The 24,143-nt window shown below is 32.7% G+C and overlaps 2 protein-coding genes across 4 annotated transcripts; both read left to right on the forward strand.

Annotated features, from left to right (window-relative positions):
• Positions 1-4,100: 4,100 nt before the first annotated feature.
• Positions 4,101-6,102, forward strand: LOC107921222 (uncharacterized protein At2g29880). Its single transcript, XM_016851102.2, has 3 exons — positions 4,101-4,235; positions 4,887-5,292; positions 5,370-6,102. The coding sequence occupies exons 2-3, from the start codon at positions 4,887-4,889 to the stop codon at positions 5,873-5,875; spliced, it is 912 nt and encodes a 303-aa protein (XP_016706591.1). The 5' UTR covers positions 4,101-4,235; the 3' UTR covers positions 5,876-6,102.
• Positions 6,103-6,210: 108 nt separating this feature from the next.
• On the forward strand, positions 6,211-8,858 carry LOC107921221 (thaumatin-like protein 1b). 3 transcript variants are annotated; one of them, XM_041087431.1, is made up of 4 exons: positions 6,211-6,685; positions 6,765-7,458; positions 7,941-8,044; positions 8,165-8,858. In XM_041087431.1, the coding sequence occupies exons 1-4, from the start codon at positions 6,625-6,627 to the stop codon at positions 8,380-8,382; spliced, it is 1,077 nt and encodes a 358-aa protein (XP_040943365.1). In that variant the 5' UTR covers positions 6,211-6,624; the 3' UTR covers positions 8,383-8,858. The 3 variants fall into 3 exon arrangements, with proteins under 3 accessions (XP_040943365.1, XP_016706590.2, XP_016706589.2); XM_016851101.2 differs by having other exon boundaries at positions 8,157-8,377; XM_016851100.2 differs by having other exon boundaries at positions 7,941-8,377.
• Positions 8,859-24,143: the final 15,285 nt, after the last annotated feature.

The following is a 24,143-nucleotide window of genomic DNA, read 5'->3' on the forward strand; positions in this document are numbered from 1 at the left end:
TTAATAAAAAAATTAATTTACTCTTTAATCTAACATATAGAGATTAATTTATCCATTTTTTAGTAAAGATGATAAAATACAATTCGTCATTTAATAGGTCAGTTATATAAAAGAAATTAAAAAAAGACAAACATATAAAAAGAAATTTTAACGAAGGGTGAATTTGCATTTTTTTTTAAACCTACAGAGCTAATCTATTTTTTTTAATAAAGAAATCTCTTAATACTTGACAAAAATAAAACCAACAGAGTGTGTGAATTAATGCCATTACCTATCAAACTTGAAGGTGTCAGAAAAACAGACCCCATTAACAACTCAGTGATTTCTTCTCATATTCTTTTATGCTTTAACATTAATCTTTGAACTTGTTTTGAATTTAAACAAATAACCCAGAGAGATTATTCTCTCAAGCTATGATGGTAAAATATAATGAGTTTGTTTCTCTAATAAATTTGAAAAAAGGAAAAAAATTAAAACCATCAACCTTATGTTGAATGTTGATATCATCCATGACTTTGCAGGGACAAAAAATAGGAACTTTTTTGTTTGGAAGCAGTGCAACATATTCATGGGGCCTGTTGAGCAACTCAGCCATTCCCTCATGAATCTTATATGCTTTTTTTTTTGACAGCCACTGGGACCTCAAACGTTCTTTGTCTCTTTGACCATTTATCCCACCATTTCTGCCCTTTCCTTAAATTCTTTCTATCAGATGTTAATGTATTTGTCGTATCTGTAATAATCAGACAATCGAAATTTAAGTGAAGATAGGGGGTATTGCTTAATTGTTTTGTGATAATATGGGGACTCGACAGTGCATGCTATTAGTTCTGAATTTTGTCTTGTGGGTGGTATATGGAGTCATTAGGGTTTGGGGCCATAACACCAAAGCTAAAATCATTTGTGATTATTATTTTGATTAACAAAAAGGGAAGAAAATGTTGATTCCATGTCATCCTAATAATGAACACAAATACAAACAAATTGATAATGCAGGTAGCATGAAATTTAAGCTCAGCACGCCAGCCCAGGGCTACTACATCAATGGAGATCCAAATTGAAATGCCAAAAGAAAATGAAAAACCTCACTTTAATATAAGATCATAAGTCAAACCTATGATGAACAATCATTTTTGCCTCAAACCATTGTTAGAAGAACAAGCAAACGGCTTTGTTTTCTCTTTACAACACAGGAATGAAATTAAACCATCATTGCTTTTTGCTAGCTGCCAACATCCTTTATAAACTTTTTTTTCATGATTTGAGTCCACACAAAAGACAACCCTTATTCTTGCTTTCTAACAGCAACCTTCAAACCAGTTTTATGACTAATTTAGTAAAAGATTTGTTTTCATAAATAATAATAATAATAATAATAATAATAATAATAATAATAATAATAATCTACCGGTACTAGTTTAGTTTATATTTAATATGGAAAGAAAAATGTTAATAGAGGTAAAAGTATTATAGAGAATATTAAATTAGGAGTCAAATTACATTTTGCTCTCTTTATTAAAAAAATGAGTAAATTAGTCTTTGTATGTTAAATCAAAGAGCAAATCGTTCATTTTTGTAAAAATTTCATCTACTTTTATTGTTAAAAACAGTTGTAACTAACAGAACAACCAAATAGTGACACATTAAGTACCATGTGTATCTCATGTTGATGTATAGGGACCCGTTTTGAACAATAAAAATGCATGAAATTTTTAACAGAATGACCAATTTGCTATTTGATCTAACGTATAGGGACTAATTTACCCATTTTTTGAGTAGAGAAGGATGCTTAGAGCCCGTAAACATTGATTAATACAACCCTTAAACCAAACACAGAAATAAGTAAGTGCTCAGATTTTTATTAAGCCTTTTTTGATACTCGATAATCACATTGAGTTTTACTAATTAAATTTAAAGTTGAATCGGATTAGATTCTTAAACGACGAATAATATTTTTTGATTTATGTTTTTGTCATCTACAAAATTTAACTCTCAAATTTTATTTGAAAAATATCAAATATTTTACCTGAAAAGAGAGTGTGAAGTCACATATCTTGTTTTTCTTTTTCCCATATTATGTTGGTGTTGAAGCTTTTGGTACATAATTATAAAGAGTGGAAACCAGCATTGACTTGGTGATAATGCAAAGGAAAGAGAATGAAATTGTGGTCAACCCCAAAGATAGAAATGGTTATGAAGCCATTTCATCAACAACGAAACAATATGATGGGTGGCTTTTCCTTTTTGGCTTCCATTTGTGGGACTAAAAGAATCCTTTACTAAGAGAACATTTGACATTCCACTTTCCTTTTGTTCTTTGTGTTACAACTTACAATAATACAAATTAAAGCTGCATTTCAAAGCAAAAGAAAAGTATTTCAATTTGTTCTTTCTTGTGTTCTATGAATTGACTCTATGTCTTGCTTGACTAGTGCTTAGCAGGAGGAATGGTGTTCCAATCTGCAAACTTGAATTTAGAAATTTAGATTTGGGTTTACATCTCTAAGATCCCAACAATTATTAAAACCACTAAAAATCCTACTTAATTTTAATTTTTTTTTTAAATTCTCACGCTCCTTTTCTTGAACCAAAATACTTTCTCACAAAAAAAAAATTTTAAGGCACCAATGTTCTTTATTTAAAGTGAGGCCCAAGTGTTTTCCCGGTTGGATTTATGGTGGCCCAAATCTGATCGTCCAACGAGACTAGGGTTTATAATTTGCTTAATTTCTATAGTATATATTAACACCTGACAAATTTTTTTTGTTTTATTGAAAAATTATATTTTGATTAGTTTTTTAATGATAAATGCGTAATTTTTTTTTAAAATGAAAAATAATAATATAACTTTATTAAGCTATTAATTTTATTTTCAAAATATTATGTGACTTAATTCATAGCATCAACTTATTCAAGAGTTTTATAAATGGTATATATATTTTTGTCAAATATGCTATAAATTTTAGGGTAAACTACATCAGTAGTCATTAAATTTTGGGTAAATTTTCGTTTTGATCACTTAACTAAAAAACATTACAATTTGGTCTTTGAACTATTTGAAAGCTCTCGTTTAAATCATTAAACTATTCAAAAAATTTTATTTAAGTTATTGGCGGTTAAGTGTTTTTTTTTAATTCTACCAACAAGCTACAAGCAACGATTCGACGATCGGTATGATGGATTAGTACCCATCGACGAGGGAAAAAACATACCTTAAATCCAAGTCGATCTGACAATCAGTGTTGGAGATCAAAGAAAAAGTTGTTCGAATTTTTGTTCACGGATTTGTGATGCCCAAAGTTGTTTCATGGAAAAAAATTGAATTGTAGAAGAGAACAAGAAAGACAGTTTTCGATTGGTGCAAGCAGTGCTAAGAGAAAAAAATCATATAACATGATTTTAATAGCCCGATGACTTAAATAAAAACTTTTAAATAGTTCAAGACCAAATTGTAACTTTTTTGGTTAAGTAACTAAAACAAAAACTAATAATGTAGTTTTCTCAAAGTTTTATATAAAAATTAATATATTAATCATTTTTATATATTTTAATGTAAAAAATACTATTTGATTTTTTTAAAGTTGATATAACATGGTAATCGGTATAATATTGATACTGATTGTACTATTTAATGCATACTATTTCGATTTTAAATTAATATTAAGTTCGTTTGTGGTTAAAATTTTGTAGTATTTCACTCATTTTGATGTGTATTGGTTTGTTTCAGTTAATATTGGTTTGTATCAATATATATCTGTCAATATTTATAGGTATAAAATTTTAATATTTTAAAATATTTTTAATGAAATAATTTTTTTATCTTACAACTATTTGTACTTTTTTATAATTACATTTAAAAATAAAATATATTATATGGGTATAATTTAGATATATTCGTCTAGACAAATTTAAAATGTATTTTAAAAAATATCAATAAATTGAAACCGTAGACAAAATATCATAGGAACAAAATGAGTCAAACATTTAAACGGCTAAGATCAGGTGATTAACACGATAGAATAAACCGCAAAGTCTGACGTGGCGACAAGTGATTAAATCAGGAAGGTAGTTCAGCATTTATAAGCATAGTCCGGCGCCACATTTTGTTGTGCAACAACTCGTTTGGCTTCTTCTTTCTCTTTTTCCCACTTCCCATTTCACCGCTTCTTTCGTCGTTCTTAAACTTCCTTATTATGCCAACTTCCAGTTCTTGTCCCTGACTGCTTTCATCAAAGGTACTGTCAAAAGAAACCTACCATTATTCTCTGTTTGTTTCCTCAGAAAATGTGCCAAGAAAACCAAAGAGCCAATATGCTTCTTTTCTTTTTGCATTTTAAACATTTCTGAATTCCTTTTTCTGATATCCAACTGACTGATAGAAAGCTTTCTGTGTATATTCATTAGCAATTTGGTTTCTACTTCAATTCTATTGCTTGCTGTTTGTTGAAGGGAAACAGAGCGCTGTCAGTCTCTCACAAAGTTCTTTGTTTTCTTTTAAAGAGTTGTCACTCTTTTGAACAATTGGTGGTTGTGATTAAGCTATTGGTCGTATATGAAAAATTTAATCAAGGGTTGTAATCTGTGGTTTTCACTGCATTGATACACACAAAGTATCAAACCAGGGTTTAGTTTTGATGAGCTTGATGCTGGAACATTGTTTTCAGTTTTGTTACTAATCTTTGTCTATACGGATTTTAGCCCTTGAATATTCATATAACAGATATTGTAATCATGTGCTTGGTAAAATACACAAATTTTTTAGATGAGGTCATTTGAAATCCTAATGAACTATTTCCAAATCAGACTTGATTCAAAGCATGCCTCAGTAATCAGTATACAGCTCAATTCTTTGAGTCAATGGTTTATATTACTATTTCTTCATACAGATGTCAGCAACACAGGAAGGAGTTGTATGTAGGGCCAAAGCAGAATGGACTCCGTCTCGGGATGCATTTCTGGTTGAGCTTTTCATCGAGCAGCACAATTGTGGACGAACTGCATATAATGAATTCAAGAACGATGTTATTCGGTCTGTTACGCGTGATTTTAACAACAAGTTCGGCATGAATTTGGAAGAAAACCAAATAAAAAACCGTTACAATGTGATGAAAAAAGATTATGGCGTTGTTAAAACCCTACTCGGACATAATGGATTTGGTTGGGATGAAACTCGACAAATGGTGGTTGCTGATGACAAAGTTTGGGACAACTATATCGCGGTACGAAGTGAAGCAAGACCCTTCCGACGCAAGAGCTTTCCTCTCTATAAACAAATGTCTATCATATTTGAAGGTAATATTACTTTATTAGATTATGACTATTTGCCCATAGTTGCTTTCTAAAACAATCTTCTTTAACTTGCGGAGCAGGCGAAAGAACTACCGGCAAATCCATGCCGAACACGGCTCCAATTATAACTGAAGAGGGGAATAGCAACACAGAGACAGTTCGATCTTCAGAGCCAACTAATGTACCGACACAAGTGGTTGAGGGTACCCTTGATTCTGATTCGATAATTCGAATAAGTGACAAACAACCTAAGAAACGAAAGTCTGTGGCTCCAAGAGCTTCAGCTCATAAGAAAAAGGTCTGCTATGATGCTGGTGAGCCGATAGAGAACGCCATATACGAGATGTTTTCAGCTGTCAAGATGAGAGCTTTACAAAGAGATGCATCAAACGAGAGAACATTGTATCATAAGTGCCTGGAAGAGTTGCAGCATTTAGAAGAACTGGATGATGCTGAAGAACTGGATGATGCTGAGTTTACAAAGTCTGTCAATGTTCTCAAAGACGATAAAAACGCAATTGCATTCATGACAATTAAAGGGCCTCGGCGGTTGATTTGGTTGAGGTCTATATGGCAAGCATCGTGACCTGAGAATCGAAATAGATTAGAAACAATTGGCTCACTTCCACTCGCGAGTGTTATACCTCTTTTGTTGCAGATCCACTTCTGCTTGTGAGTACTGATACTCATATGCAACACCTGTTACCTTGTGGGTTAAGAAACTCGTTTCCTTCTTTATTTGGTCCATTTCGACACATAAATATCATCATTTCCGGTTGAAATTTTGAAACATTTTTACCTTGTAACTCTCCATTTTGAGCTTTCACTTTAGGAATCTCCACTATATTTGTATGCTTAAGCTTGAGTTTACGATAAGTTTACATCAAGCATTCGTTGCCAAAACAGGGCACTGAACTCTTCACCAGCCAATTGAACATTCCAAACAAGAACAGGGTTTGCTTGCTTGTTTATTTGGTCAAAGGCAGGCATTTCAAGTGTTAAACCATCACAAACCAGATTATATCAATGCTTCAGCGAAAAAAAGTTAGCATAAAGAAGGCCAATAAAATACAGTTTTCTGTACATATATACCTTTGCTTGAAAAGAAAGGAACGTGAAAATGCCCGGAACAACAAAGACAAAAACTTCGAGATTTGAGTATTTAACAAAATAACCCTAAACCAAAACCAAAAGCCTAAAGGCAAAAACCCCACAAACACATTCTGGAAGTCCCACTCTCCCTGCTATGTCCTCCAAGAAAAAGTAAAGTTCTCTAGTGTTTTTTGGCAATTGTTTAACTTCAAACTCCATTTTTTAATCTTTAAGTCATCAACAATGGATCGTCGTCATCTCTCTTCCACCTTTGTTTTGCTCCTCTTCATCTCCTTCTTCTCAGGTAAATAAAACCTTCAAAGACTCCATTTTTTTTTCTTTGCTCTGCAATCACTGACACAGACCCTTGTTTTCAATCGCAGAAGTGAATCCAGCTTCTTTCAAGATCGTCAACAAGTGCCGCCACACGATATGGCCGGGTTTTTTATCTGGCGCCAACACTGCTCATCTTACAACAACCGGCTTCGTTCTAAAACCCGGCAAATCAAGAACAGTGACAATACCAAAGTCTTGGTCCGGTCGACTCTGGGGTCGAACCCTTTGCGGCGTCGATTCCTCCCGTAAATTCGTTTGTCAAAGCGGCGATTGCGGCTCCGGCCAAATTGAATGTTCCGGAAATGGCGCCAAGCCGCCAGCCACTCTCGCGGAATTTACGTTAAATGGTGCCGGAGGATTAGACTTTTACGACGTCAGCTTAGTGGACGGCTACAATTTGCCGATGTTGATAGTGGTCAAGGGAGGTAAAGGCGGGAATTGTAGCGCCACAGGTTGCTTATTGGACCTCAACGGTGCTTGTCCATCTGAGTTACGCGTTGCGCGTCAAAATGGTGGTGGAGGCGTGGGGTGTAGGAGCGCGTGTGAAGCGTTCGGAGATCCCGAATACTGTTGCAGCGGGCCGTTCGGAACGCCTAACGTTTGTCGGCCATCCAGATACTCGTTGTTTTTCAAGCATGCTTGCCCACGCGCGTATAGCTATGCGTACGACGATACCACGAGTACGTACACGTGTGCCGGCGCTGATTACGTCATCATGTTCTGCCCTCCTCCTTATACCAGGTGAATTTCACCAACCAATCAACATTCCCCATCTTTAATGTTTTAGTTAAGTTTGCTTGCTTTGTAATTGTTACTTGTCGACTTCATGAGTGCCACGCTGTCATGTTCCAGAAAATTCGGCGTATTTTGTGGATGAAGTGCAGAGCGGTGACTTTGCGATGCTTCTTAAACATAATGGGTTTTAAAAAGTTGTTTCTTTTTCCAGATTATTAAATTCAATGCCATTATACATCGGAGATTCAATGATTGTCTGGTTAAAATTTATGAAAAAAACAGAACGAAAAGAAAAATAAAAGAGTAGTGCATAGTGTTTGTATTTGGGAAAAAGGAACCTTGATACAGCTGGATCTTGGAGGCCTTCTAGTTGTTGTTCATGTGCTATAACTGGATCTTACATGGATGGTTTGTCTTTTTTCATATGTCGTATGGCAGCCATTTTGTAGACCAAGTATTGATTAGTGTTTGATGGATAATTTTTGCAGTCAGAAAGTGTTTGGTGCAAGGAAGGATGGAGCGCTGCTACCGCTTGTAAATAAGAGTATGATATACATATCCAGCCTACATGCAAATGGGGCATCACTATCAGGTCTGCTCCAACTGCAATCTACTGTCCCTGCAGCCTCTTTTACAATGGCTATTTTCCTCTTTTGGCAACTTATTTTAACTTTGTGACTAACATTTGGCCTGGACACTTCCAGGCAAGTAGTAGCAAGGACTAGCTCAACTGAAGGGAGACATTCTATACGCTGGATTAAAATGAGCGGCAACATAAATTTGCATATTGCCTACAGATATTGGGATTTCACGTTTGCCACACAAATATTGTACACATTTTGTTTTTATACTGATACACAAAAGGTTTCCAAGTTTTTACTGTCAAATGAATATCAAGGTTTAAATTCAACATATCCTTTGACCATCTGATGTTATATCTATGAATTTTAGATGGGTTATGTAAAGGAATGGGTATCTCTCACTAAGCTGAGAGTTCATTTACTAATAGAAAGAGAGCTCCAACCAAATCTTACGTAAAAACGTCAAATCTCCTTTACGCTTTCTGAGTGTGAGGGGAAATCTGGCTTCACCTAACATGCAATTTGCTCTCGCATTAGCTGTAAGCAAGCCATGTCGATACTGGACTGGACCAGTCCATTGTTGGATGTTTGCAACTCTCATCTTCAACACCACCACATGTATTCCAGGGGGTACAACGTTGTCTGTGCTTCATCTAACGCCTGTGCGGTCAACTTTCAAGTTTTAATTTATGCAGAGTCACTCATGAAAATGTCTGATTTGGAGGCTGCTATTAACAGGTATAACGTGTACTGTAATAGTGAGTCATAACAAAGTAGTCGAACATGTAAGAATAGTTAAACGTAAATAAAGAAGAGACCAAAGTTATAGTAGTTTGGTTAATAAATCTATATACTGTTGAGAAAATCTAGGTATTTTAAAACAACCAAATTATATCATTGAGAGCTAAATTTCTTTTGCTTGTGATGATGTTGCAGAATTTGATACTTTTATTTTTATTAAAGAGATTCCACAAATTATATAGTCAAATTAAAAATACAACTGTTAAAGAGTTTTTTTTTAACCAAGACTTAATTATCTTTCGCTAAGTCAAACCTACTTTACTTTTCTCTACTCACTACTGGTGATAACGGTTTGGGCAAGTCGAGTTTTTTAAATTTTCTAAATTGTTCATTATAATTCAATTTGACTCTATTTAATTCTCATTTTTTTCCATTTAATTTTTGGTCTTCAATTTTTAGACTTATTTTTTACGAAATTAGCTTTGTTTTATGACTTGTGAATATTATTTGATAAAATTTCAAAGTTTTTCATAAATGTTTCTAAAAAACAAGAATTGTCAAGAATTTTTAAATTATTTTCACTATTTTAAATATGAAATATTTATTTTTATATTATAAAAAATTATATATTAAATAAAAAATAGAGTTCGGTTCGGTTTCGGGTAATTACAGTTTTTAAACTTGCATTTCATAAATCATCCAAAAACTGTCGATTTTCGATTTTTTCTTACTTAGCCCTAATGCTCACCTATCCTATTTTTAGTCGGTAATTACCCTATGAATATCGGGCTTTATTTTCTTTATAGATAAAAAAAATGTATTTTTTTTCTCACTTGTTCTCTCCATCCTCTTGAATTAAAAAGTATTTTCACCTTATAGTTTATTTGTTGTTCTTGTCTCTATTCTTCCAAACAAAAGAGCTTGTTGAATTGTGAAAGATACATTATATGATGAAATATCTTTAAAATAAATATCCAATATGCCTCAAACTATCACCTTAGTTATGTGATTTGCTCGATTTCACTCAAATTTTTCGATAGATATTTGTGGCCTCATCCTTATAGAATTCATATGTACTCATTTTTCACTTCACACTCTTCCTAATGAAGGCTAAATTAATTGTATACACTCGCACTCCACTTCACACCCTTCCTATTGAAAGATAAATTCAACATTTTAGAAAGTGAAAAAGAAAAGAATAAACATGCAATCAAATGCCCTTTAATACGATTCAATTGTGCTTCCTTTGTATATCGTCAACATGGGAAATATAACTTTGTTTTATAATTGTTAAGGGACAAAGAAAGTAGAAAGAGGAGATGAAGGTTCACTTGGTATAATGTGTTTAGAACCACGGAGCATAAGATCAAGGGTTAAAGGGAGTCAAAGTTATTGCGTGTGTGCCTCGCATGGTCTAATTCGATGAGGCGCTCTTGTTCTATTGTTTCTATTGCCTCTTTAGACAACTTCAGACTCTCCACAGATTTGGGAGACAAACCCCAACTGTAGACAATATCAATCCATTGAGGGGCACTTTGAAGCATCCTCTTAAAAGAGTTAGCTTCCCCTAAACAATAATCATATACAAGATTCGATTAATATCGAAATCACTTAATCACCTCCTTATCCACTAGAATATGTGATCATGGTTATCTTAACTAAGGAAAGTGATAATTTCACGAGACATGGTTTCTAATAATATGGATAAAGCAACATTGAATTCTTGTACTTGGTAATTTCTCCGAACTTGGTCCTTATATTCCTTTTTGTCCATGTTAGTCTTGAACTTGGATTTAGTCAAACAATTTAGGCTTAATTTGGATGGGTGGTGCCTCCGGTGAGGTTAAAAACAATAGTGGCAGTAAGATCGAATACTGTAGCAATGAAATTAGAAACAGTGGTGGGGTGTGTGTTTAGGTTCAAACGTAGTTGTAGAGGTGAGGTGAAAATAAAAAAATTACTATTAATGATATTAGATTAGAAATGATATATAATAGAAGTTTTGTTAAACTAAACCTTATTGGATAATATGTTTTGATATAACAAATCAAAGTGTTTTTGCATAAAAGTAAAGTTAAGCAATTTGATAAAATCAAGTTGAAATGGTTTCAATTGACTCAAACATTTTCAAATATGTTTTAACCATTTTCAAAAAAGTTAGAATTGCTCCAGGACAAAAAGTATCAATACTTTTTGTCTAAGTATCGATATTTTACAAGATATCGATACCCCTCTAATAATCGATACCAAATTGACATTTTGTTTCTTTCAAACCCTAGTAGGTATCGATTCGCTATCAATACTTTTCTTAAGATAGCAATATATTTCCTAAAGCATCGACATTCCTGCTCCAACGGTCATTAAAATCTGCATTAATTACAAAAATTATCGATACCCTTTTAGTAGGTATCGATACTCATTGTTGCAGGTGCAGTTAATAACCTAGTATTTCATCCCCAACAGCTACATTCACTTATACAACAACCATAACGGTTGGAAATCAATTAGAGGGTAAAAATACCATCTTCAAAAAGTTTAACAAAAACAAGAGCAATGTGTAAAGCTTACAGATAAATCAAAACAACCTCTTTCATACATTTTTTTGTAGACACTTGTGAGCTTTTATTGTATTCATTTAGCTCAAGTGTTCTTCTTTGTATTTGTACTTAATTGGCAAACATCCTGTAAAAAATAAAATGTTGGTAATGAAAATATATCGCAAAGAAAAGAGAAATAAAAATAAAGAACACACAGATTTTTACGTGGAAACCCTTTTGTGAAAAAACCACGACAGAGGAGAAGAAAATTCACTATGTCGAATTCGAATAATTGCAAGAGAAGTAGACTATGTCTATTTATAGGCTTGTAAAACCATATTCTAACAAGAGTGTAGTAAGATTGAAACACCTTATTCTAATCAATATCAAACAAATGGAGTTTAATAAGCTCTAAAAAATCTTATTCTAAAATAAAATAAAAGAAGTGTAGTTCTATATTGATTTTACTTTTATTTTATTTTACCACTATATTTTATTTAAATAAGGATTCGGGTGACTTAATTCTAACAATCTCCACCTTGACATGAATTCTCAATGAACAAGTTCTTCATTGTGAACTATCAACAAACAAGTTCTCCACCTCTTCCATAAAACCCGTTAAGGGTTTAACTTCAACAATGAGCACCAACCAAGTCTAAGCAATGCTCAAACTTGGTTATAGGAAATGACTTAGTCATCATATCTGTAGGATTTTCATGAGTACTAATTTTGCTCACAACAATATCACCACGAGCAATAATATCACGAACAAAATGATACCGAACATTAATGTGTTTTGTTCTCTCATGAAACATTTGATCTTTCGTAAAGAAGATGTCACTTTAACTGTCACAAAATACTATACTGATTTGAAGGTCTTCATTGAGTTCACTAAACTAAAGAGTCCCTTCAACCAAATAGCTTCTTAACAAGCCTCAGTAATCGTCATGTACTCAGCTTCAGTGGTAGACAAAGCGACTTTAGTTTGCAAAGTGGCTTTCCAACTGATTGCACAACCTCCGATTGTAAAGACATAACCTGTGAGAGATCTTCTTCTATCAAGGTATCCAGCAAAATCAGCACCAACATACCCAATGACTCCATCTCTAATTCTTCCAAACTGTAAGCAAACATCAGTAGTACCTCGTAAGTATCTTAAAATCCACTGTACTGCTTTCTAATGTTCTTTACCAGGATTCGCCATGTATCTGCTAACTGCACTGACTGCATATGATAAATCTAGACGTGAACAAATCATAGCATACATGAGAGATCCTACTGCACTAGAGTATAGAACATGTGACATGTGCTCAATATCATCATCTGATTGTGGACATAAAGCTGATAAAATTCCGAAATAGGCTGCTAAAGGAGTACTAATAGGCTTAGCACTCTGCATATTGAACCTACAAAAAACTTTCTCGATGTACCCCTTCTAACTTAAGTACAATTTACTTGCTTTTCTATCTCTGAGAATCTCCATACCAAGTATCTTCTTTGATGGTCCCAAATCTTTCATATTAAATTCTTCACTTAGTTGGGCTTTGACCTTTCTTATCTCTCATTTATCTTTCGCTGCTATCAACATGTCATCAACATAAAGGAGTAGATACACAAAAGAACCATCACTATTTTTCTTAAAGTAAACACAACTGTCAAAGCTACTTCTTTTGAAATCATGAGAAGTCATAAAGGAATCAAACATCTTGTACCACTGTTTTGGTGACTGTTTCAAACCGTAAAGGGACTTTTTCAGCAAGCAAACATAATCCTCTTTTTTTGAAACTGTAAAACCCTCTAGTTGTTGCATGTAAATATTCTCCTCAAGTTCTCCATGTAAAAATGTAGTTTTTACATCTAACTACTTAAGCTCCAAATCATGCATGGCCACAATACCAAGCAAAGCTCGAATTGAACTATGCTTTACAACTGGGGAGAACACATTTGTGAAGTTCACTATTGGAATTTGGCTACAACCCTTTGCAACAAGTCTTGCTTTATATCTGGGTTCTTCAACTCCTAGAGTCTCTTCTTTCCTTTTAAACACCCATTTATAACGAGCAACCTTTTTACAGCTAACCGCCTCAGAATAATTAGATGGTTCTTGGTTTGCATCTATATCTTCAGCCACATTTAAAGCATAAGCAACTAAATCAGTCTCGGCATACTTCTTTGAAGGTTTAATTTATGTTCTAATAATGTTTTTGGCAATAAAGTATTGTGGTAAAGAAGCAACTCTATTATGAATTTTTGTATTTACTTGAGGAGTCGACTCTATTGTAGATTCTGGATTAATTTGATGTTCGAGCTGCTTTTGATTTTCTTTATTAGAAGATTCTTTAAGAGATAAGTTATGTAGCATAGCAGTTTCATCAAAAACAACATCTCTGCTAATCACAACTTTTCTATTTTCAGGACACCATAACTTATACCATTTTACACCAACTTTATAACCAAGAAAAACACATTTAATGGATCTCGGTTCCAATTTTCCATTATCAACATGAGCATACACAGGACACCCAAAGATCTTTAAATCAGATACTCAGGAGGATTACAAGACCATACCTTTTGTGGAGTCTTTTTGTCAATGGCAACGGATGGAGATCGGTTGATAAAAAAACATGTAGTAGAGGCTGCTTCGGCCCAAAATGACTTCGGTAAGTTAGCATTCGACAACATACATCGAACTTTCTCCATGATTATTCTGTTCATTTTTTCTTCAATGTCGTTTTGTTGTAGAGTATGACGAACTGTCAAGTGTCTCACAATCCATTCTGACTTGCATAGTTCATTAAACTCATCAAAGCCATTGTCTGTGCGGAGGTGTTTTATTTTTTTTCCCGTCTATTTTTCAATCATAGTTTTCCAAGACTTAAATGCAGAAAACACATCTCTTTTCTGCTTCAAGAAGAACTCTCACACTTTTTTGGAAAAATCATCAATAAAAGTTAGCATACAATTAGCTCCACCTCTCGAAGGCACTCTAGATGCCCCCCACAGATCAGAATGAATATACTCCAATGTTCCCTTCGTGTTATGGATTCCTTTGGTGAATCGAACTCTCTTTTGCTTCCCAAAAATGTAGTGCTCACAGAACTTTAGTTTGCAAATTCCTTGCCTATCAAGAAGTCCTCTTTTGCTCAATTCTACCATGTCATTCTCACTCATATGCCCTAGGTACATATACCAAATTTTAGTAATATAATCATCTAACAAGAAAGAAGAAGCGACAGTTGCATCACTAGTAACAGTAGAACCCTGCAAAATATATAACTTGACATTATTTCTCTGCCCTTTCATCACAACGAGAGAACCTTTGGATATCTTTAAAACCCTACTTTCAGTTGTGTATTTGTATCCTTTTGAATCAAGAGTACTCAATGAAATTATATTTCTCTTAAATTCTGGAACGTGTCACACGTCACTAAGTGTTCTGACAACTCCGTCAAACACCTTAACTTTAATCGCTCCAAAACTTGCAATTTTACACGAAGCATTATTTCCCATCAAAACAACACTTTCAGACAGTATTTCATAAGTTGTAAACCAATCCCGATTGGGACTCATGTGGAAAGTGCAGCTTGAATCAATGATCCACTCCTCGCTCACTTTAGAATTGTTAATAGAAGCGACTAAAAGTTCACCATCGCTGTAGTCTTCTACAACATTAGCTTCACCAAATTTTTCTAGTTATTTTCCCTTTTGATTCGTAGCCTCCCTTTTGATCTTGTTCTGCAACTTATAGCACTCAGATTTAATGTGCCCTTTTTTCTTGTAGAAGTTACAAGTTTTACCTCTGTTTGAAGACTTTGATCTACCTTTTATATTTATCGCAAGGATTTCATTCTTGTGTCCTTCCACGATCATCATCAGCATTTCAATCTTGTCTCCCACGAACAATGAGACTCACTCCCTGAGATTCAAGTTTAACCACAAGTGTACCAGTCTATTTTCAGTGAAATCAGAATAGTAGTTTCAAGACCACAAATTTGAGTCTGAAAGAAAATTTATTTTAATATTATTTTATGGTTTACATTATGATAGAAATATCGTATGAAAATTTCATAAAGAAATTTTACAAATTTCATGTTTAATTTGATGAAAATGATCAAATTATATAAAATGCAAAAGTTGAATTCTAGTAGCTATAGGGATCAAATAGCTATGGAATTCAAAATTTAAGGTTCTTATGTGACAAATAGACCATTTAGAGGAGTTAGTTGATAAGTATGATGATTCATCATTGGAAAATTCAATAAAGAAAATGATTAAATTGGAAAGTGAATAAAATAAAAGATGATAAATAAAATAAAAATCTAATATCATCATTTTTCATCATCTTTCCTAAAATAAAGACATGGAAATCCTAGTTGTGGGTGATGAGCTCAAGCAATCTATTTTGGCTTAATTAGGTATGAATTCTTGTCCCATTGTTAATAATTTTTATGTTTCTGAGATCGTAATAACTTAATTTAGCTATCTTGAGGACTAATTTGCAAAACTATCAAAGTACTAGGATTTTTTCATGGATGAGTATAGTTGAATTATAAAATTTTATGGTAGAAAATGAAAGGTTGTTGATAGATAAACAACTTTTATAAAGTGGATTTTGATGAAATCATGATTTATGGACTAAATTAAAAAGATGTAAAATTTATGAAAAAAATCTAAATTTTGTGAAATACATGGGCTACTATTGTTATATATGAAATTCTTCTAGGCTTGGAATAAGGATTAAATTGCATGAATTTCATTTTCCAAGCCTAGGGATGAAATCGTAATTAATTAAAAGTATAGGGGCAAAATGGTAATTTTGCCAAAGATGTGAATTGGATTGAATTGAATACAAATTGATGTTAAATTCATTTGTATAGATCCGGATAGATCAAATACAAAGTTAGATCGAGGAAAAAAGTATCAGATTAGTAGACGATAAATCAACGTACAATTGTCGAGGAAAGTTCATGTAACTAAATTGAGAATTTATATGTGTTAATTGAATTGTATGTGTGTGTTTGTATTATTTCTATGTATATGAAATTAATCACATATCCGAAAATGACCGACAAGTATTAAATTCCGTTTGAATAAATGAAATTCGATGGATACAGGGTTCCCGAATTGGTTGTGGTCTTGCATGTGTTGCGGACACACCACAGCTCACAAGAGCATTCCATTATTAGCTCTCATAAGCATCCCGATAGTTGCTCTCTTGAGCTTCTTGATATATGGCTCTCATGAGCTTTCCGTTAATAGCTCTTTAGAGCATCCAGATTGGTTGTGATCCTGTATGTATTGTGGACACACCGCAGCTCTTATGAGTGTCTCGATATATGGCTCTCCGGAGCTTTTCGATATATGGCTTGCATGAGCTTCCAGATTAATGGCTCTCCAGAGCTTTTCGATATTTGCTCACATGAGCTTCTCGATTATGGCTCTTATGAGCTTCCCGTATATGTGCTCGAACAAGCATTCCTGAATATGAATTGATGGATAATACATGAATTGATGGATTACAGTTTTGTACGCTTTGTGTGTACTACTTGTGTATCCATCGATATTTTAAATGATTTAACGGGCAATGTTCTGATATAAGAGAATGTGAATCCGATACGAATTGTTACCTGTATGTACATGAAATTACTTGTAAATGATAGTATATGATATATGGAAATTATGAAATGAATGATACATGCATAGAACTTATTTGGTGAACTTATTCACCCATGATTATGGATTATTATATGTGATTACTTGGCTAACATGTTAAGGATATGTGATTACTTAGTATTAAATGCTTACTCTATTTTATTTCCCCTATTTTATAGTACTCGGAAACTCATTAAGGTTGGAAGCTAGTCAGAGCTACATCACACTATCGATAGGATCATTCTGGTATATATATAGTAAATTCATTTGGTTATAATGGCATGTATAGGTTAATTTAGCCAAATGATTGTGTTTAAATGTTTGTTGCAATTAGTCATTTGACCGGCTAATGTTTGGTATATTTTGTTATACATATATATATGTGGCTTCATCAAATTGATATGTGTGTGGGTAAATGGATGAAAATGAATTGGGAATTAAATATGCATATGAGTATTTGTAAGTTAGGTAAATTTGTATACTTGGTTATGTGAGGTATTATATCATGTTTAAGTCTTGGTTTTAGCTTGATTTGAATGTCTTGTAATGGCTTATGAATGTGTTAAAGTGTTAATGTAGGTGGATACCAAATTTGAGTGAGAAATATGGCTTGGAAATGGTCTATTTTCGTCCACATGAGAAGAGACACAGGCGTGTGTCTCAACCGTGTGTGACACACAGCCTAGCACATGGGCGTGTGGTTTGGCCGTGTGTCTCTTGCATCTTTAAAATTTCAAAACAGAATGTTAAAAATATCCATACGGCCTACAACACAGGCATGTGGCTTGGTCGTGTGACCCTTGCACCTATTAAATACAACTCAGTTAGCTGACATAGCCTAGCACACAGGCGAGTGGCTTGGCCGTGAGACCCAAGTCAGAGAGCACCCTAATTTGGACACGGGCTGGGACACGGCTGTGTGCCCCTATTTTGAATGTCCACATGGCCTGAGACACGGGTGTGTCTCTTGACCGTGTGAGACACACGGCCTAGCCACACGGGCCTGTGTCCCCTGCACCTTCGAAAAATTTTGATATTTTGCACAAAATTCTCTGAGTATCTGGTTTAGTCCCAACTTGTTTTTAATTTATATTTTGGTCCTCGAGGGCTCTTGTAAGGGACAATATGATTGATTATGAGTAGTTTCTGATATAAATTTTGAATGATATTAAATGTCTATATTTGATCTGTAAATTTTAGAAATGCTCCGTAACTTTGTTCCGGCGATGGATATGGGTTAGGGGTGTTATAGCAAGATGTTTCATCTTATCATACGAGGTCAAAGAATCATAAACCTCATCAACTGTGAGAGACTCGCGGCTATATAAAATAGTGTCTCTAAAGGTTGAATAAGACGGGGGCAACGAACAAAGTAGAATCAACCCTAGATCTGTCTTATCATATTGAACCTCCATAGCCTTTAAGTTTGAGAGAATTTCTTTAGACTTTGTTAAGTATTCGTGCACAGACGAACCTTCCTCCAAATGATGAGCATAAATACGCTGCTTCATATTCAACTTGCTGGTTAGAGTTTTCGACATACATATTTGTTCTAGCCTCTTCCATAATGCAACTGCGGTCTTCTCCTTCATTACATCCTGCAAAATTTCGTTAGAAAAATGCAGCTGTAATTTTGTTAATGCATTTTAATCCTTACGCTTCTTCTCTTCATCCGTTAATGTCGAAGACATCTTATCTATCCCTAATAGGGCATCCTTCAGATCCATCTGCGTAAGAACTGCGTGCATCTTAATCTGCCACAACGGTCACTGAAATCTACATTAATTACAAATATTATCGATATCCTTTTAGTAGGTATCAATATTCGTTGCTGCAGGTGTAGTTAAGTACCTGGTATTTCATCCCTAACAGCTACATTCACTTATACAACAACCACAACGGTTGGAAATCAATTAGAGGGTATAAATACCATCTTTTAAAGGTTTAGCGACAACAAGAGCAACGTATAAAGCTTAAAGATAAATCAAATCAACCTACAGCTTAATTCTTTCATACCTTGTTTTGTAGACACTTGTGAGCTTTTATTGTATTCATTTAGTTCAAGTGTTCTTCTTTGTATTTGTGCTTAATTGAAAAACATCCTGTAGAAAATAGAATGTTGGTAATGACAATATATCACAAAGAAAAGAGAAATAAAAATAAAGAACACACATATTTTTATGTGAAAACCCTTTCGTGAAAAAACCACAGGCAGAGGAGAAGAAAATTCACTATGTCGAATTCGAATAATTACAAGAGGAGTAGACTATGTCTATTTATAGGCTTGTAAAACCATATTCTAATAGGAGTGTAGTAAGATTGAAACACCTTATTATAATCAATATCAAATAAATGGAGTTTAATAAGGTTTAAAAAACCATATTCTGAAATAAAATAAAAGAAGTGTAGTTCTATATTGATTTTACTTTTATTTTATTTTACCACTGTATTTTATTTAAATAAGGATTCGGGTCACTTGATTGTAACACATCCTGAACTTGTGAGGATTGTTTTCTTTGTTTGCTTATTTGTACCTCTTTTAAGAGAGAGTTTATTCTTAAGGTTTGGGTAGAAACCTTAAGGGAGTTGTATCTTAAGGTTCGGGGGTATAAGTCTTAAGAGAGATTGTAAGGTTAAACATTGCTTTCAAAGGTTGCCAAATTAGTGAATTCGGAAAAATCCTTATGTAACAGCTCGATTTTAGGCCTAGTTGGAACAGTGGTTTCGGGACCACAAATTCGACAAGAAAAAATTTATTTTTTATTATATTTTTATGGTCTACAATTTCACAGAATGACTTCGTAAAAATTTCGTTCAAAAATTTTGACGTTTGGGCACTCAATTTAGCCAAAAGGACTAAATTGTAAAAAGTATAAAAGTTGAGTTCTACATGTTAGAAGTGTCCAATTGTTATGAAATTTTAAATTTTAGGTCCTTAAATGGTAATTAGACCATTGGTTAACTTGTTGGACAAAAATGGATAAGAGATAAGTGAAATAGGATATTTTTAAGTTGGGGGCATTTTGGTCATTTAGTAATTAAAAGAATTAAAAAGGCCAAAATAGCCAAAAATTTGTCCATCTTCTCCATGATGAACAAAAATAGCAAGGGGGAAGCCATGGTTAGGGTTTTCAAGCTTCCAAGCTCCATAGTAAGTGATTCCAAGCCCCATTTTTAATGTTCTTTACTTTTTTTAAGTCCCGATAGCTTAATTTAGCTTATTCTAGCAATAATTTAACCTAGGGTTTATATTTGAAAAAATACCCATAGGTGAAATGTGTTTTTTTTTATGTTTTATGGTAGAATATGAATCTTGAAATTGTGTTAAACAATTTTTGCTAAGCGATTTTCAGTGAAAACAAGTGAAACGACATAATCGGTAAAAATTATTATTGTTCATAAGTGCATGTTAGTGCAAGAATTTGATGTTGCTATAAAAGGGAAAAATGTTCAGTGTGTTATAAAACATAAGAAAAAGGAATAAAGTTTAATTTTCGAGCCTAGGGGCAAAATCATAATTTTTGTGAAACTTTAGGGGCAAAAATGTAATTTTTCCAAAATGTGATTTTTGGACTGGATTGAATAATGTGAATGTTATATAAGCTAAATAAATTATTATAAATCACGAAAGACGAGAAATTGAGATTGATTGGTAAAAAAAGTGAGAAAAAGTGAATATTCCCTATTGAATTAAAGAGATACGAGTGAAGTTGATAGGTCACGTGTGTAGTACTATGTGCAGGCTACTACGTGTACCGGAATGATAGGTCGCATGTGTAGTACTGTGTGCAGGCTACTATGCGTACCGGATAGCTTCGATCACGTGTGTAGTACTATGTGCAGGCTACTATGTGAATCGAGTATCATTTATTATAAGGTGGTTGCTATGTGTTGATTCCACCGTGTATCTGTTATTATTCTGAAGTGTTCATCGGGAAATTGACTAAGTGTAATTGAGTGATGAATATATATGTGGAATTGAGTTGAAGATTGACTTGAAATTGGAAATGATAAATTGGATTGCTTTTAATATAGTGATAAATTGAATGAATTGTATATGAATTGAAATGAACTATTGGAATTGAAATAGTGAAAAAGTGAAATTATGAAAGAATACATTTTACAACAAAACAGTTTAGACAGCAACAGTTGTTTGACTTTGAAAAATCACTAAAAATGGTGAAAATTGAATTGGAGAGTGAATAAGATATGAAATGAAATCTTAATGAGTATATTTTTACATAAAAGAAACAGAGCAAGTAAAAGAATTATATATTTTGAGATATTTGAATTTTAGTGAGGCAGAGTTGGATTGATTTTGGAATCCCCTGTTCTGACTTTGGAAAATAATTAAAAATTTTAAAAAAATAATTATGAGTTATAATTTATATTCTTAGAATCCTTAATGAGTCTATTTTCAAAGGAAACAAACGGAAATATCATCCGAATTCTGTACAATGAGATAATTCATTTTTAGTGAAGAGAGGTCAGAGATGTTGAGCAGTGAAACAGGGGTGAATTTAAAGAATAAACTGTACTAATTGGCCAAGTAAAAAATTCTGAAAATTTTATGGTAAGAAGATATGTGAGTCTAGTTTCGGGTAAAATTAACAGATCTTAATTTGGAGTTCTGTAGCTCCGGATAAAAATGATTTAGTGACTCTGACTCAAATAGACAGCTTTGCATTTAAATATAAGTGAATATTGAAATTATGTATAATGCTGTTTGAGCATGTTATATACATAAAGGATGTGGGATGAAGAGGAGGAGGAGGAGGACAATAAAGTATATGAATGAATTGTGTATAATTGGTTATATGCCTGCTTATAATTGATAAACGTTGAAATATGAGTGATGTTTATATTGGTGCATTACTGGTCATGGTAAGCTCATGAGAGAAAATAAAGTTTCATAGCATATGTGTGTGGTATATTTGGCATGAAGTGATGTCATAAGTGACTCATGAATTAACTCATGTTGGTAAGTTGATGCATAATTATAGTATTCAAATATATACATATTTGTAATATTTTGCTATGTGATTCGAAAAAGGGTAATAAATAGCATAATGAAAATTCGACCATGGTGCTAGTTTATGTTAAAAGAGTGTTTTATGGCATATATTAAGTAATGGAATGTTATAAATTTTGAGGTTAATTTGCTAGTCAAATAAATGACAAATGAATTGATTGTGTATTCGTAATTTTGACATATGCTTGGTATATGAAACGTAATAATATATGCTTGAATAAACTTTAAGTATTCGAATGACATGGATTTGATGGTGATAAGAATCGAATATTGAATTCATAAAGCACAGGTGATGTATTATTGTTGTGTGATAGCTTGGTTCGAGAAATTGATTAGGTAAATGGACTATCAACTGTTTTGAAAATTAAAAAAATAAAAATATTTATTATTGTTATTAATATTGATTCTGACATAAAGGTGATGTATTATGGATGACCTATATGTATTGGGCCTCGTATACCCTAATTAGCGACTCGAAGATAATAATTTGAAAGTATTTAATTTAGATGAAATTTTATAACTCGGTTTAATATGTCTATAAGTTTATTTATTCTGGTAATGCCTCGTACCCTATTCCAGCGTTGAATACGGGTAAGAGGTGTTACAATGTGACATCACCAGATTCGGCCCTAATTTTAGGCCGGGTTTGGGGTGTTACACCTTAGTTATGGAAAGCTAAGGTAGTGGAGTAGGCAGTTGGGGCCGAACCTTTATAAATCCTTATGTTTTTTGTTGCACAATTTTTGTTGCCTCCACCACTTCTCAAAGGCCGATTCAACCTCCCTATCGTTGATCTCGAGTTGATCCTTCCGAGCTACCAAGTTTTTTTAAAAAATTATTTTACTTTTACGAATTATTAAAAATATTTGAATTTATAAATTAATTTAATAAAATATTAAAATGTATCTTCCAATATTTTATTATAATTATTTTAATTAATTATATTATCCATTTAAATTATTTATTAGATGTTTACTATTTAATTATTAAATTTATATTTATATTTATATTCTATTATATATTTAATAATGATATTATTCCTTACATATTAAACAGTAAATAAATTTTAATAAAATTTTTAATAGTTATTTGAAACAAATGAAAATACTATAAAGGGGTATTATATATACACACGTTATTTGAAATAGAAATGAATAAAAAAAGAGAGGATATATTTGTAAAATGAGGGTCCAGTGAAGTAACTGAGCTCATTTACCTTCACTGGGAAATTCAACTCCCAATATCTAAAACGCACTAGAATGGCACTAAATAGGCATCCAAAGGGGTCGCATCATCACCTCATCTTTTTAATATATATCTTAAAAAATAAAAATATATAAAAAAATTCTAAACTTTGTAAAATATTTAGAATTTACTAAAAAAACAACAACATCCATAACCAACGTCCAAATTCATCTAAATATGGACTATCATTTGTCCAACATAATTTTAAATGTAATTTTTAAAATATTTTTATTTTTTAATTTTCAAAAAGTTATAAATTCAAAATAATTTTTCAATTTTCAGGTTTTTTGAATTTTGCTGGATTAATACATGTATTTGTCTAGGTTCATTGTAAACATGCATTTTTAATATTTTTTATATTTTTATTTCAAAAAAATAATTTATAAATTATCATTTTTTTATAATTTTAAAATTTGTTATAACATTTATATTTTTATGATTTTTAAATTTTTTAATTAGTTTTATAATTTTAGATTTTTTTGAATTTTTATAATTATAAATTTCCTATAGTTTTTTTCTATGTATCTTTTTATATTATATATTTTATTTTTTAAATTTTAGAATTTATATTTTTGTATATTATTTCTACATCTCATAATTATAAGTTGATCTCGAAATTAAAAATTGTTAATGTTGTCGACCATTATTGTAAATAGCAACCCGAGCAGAATGAGGCACCCACTGAAACCCTTTCCTGATTTTAAATTTGACCAGTTAATGTGGGTGGGTTAAGACCATAAAACATGGTCCATTTAGCCCCACCCATTTCCCCTTTTACGCAATAATAAATGGAACTATCAGCATTTCGGAGCCACCAAAATTAAAAAAATAAACCTAAATGTGTTAAATGTATAAATTTAAATTCTCTTAGAAGAGTACGAAATTCTCTCTTTATTTCCCACC

This window comes from Gossypium hirsutum, chromosome D01 (assembly GCF_007990345.1).
Source record: "Gossypium hirsutum isolate 1008001.06 chromosome D01, Gossypium_hirsutum_v2.1, whole genome shotgun sequence".
Lineage (NCBI taxonomy): Eukaryota > Viridiplantae > Streptophyta > Magnoliopsida > Malvales > Malvaceae > Gossypium > Gossypium hirsutum.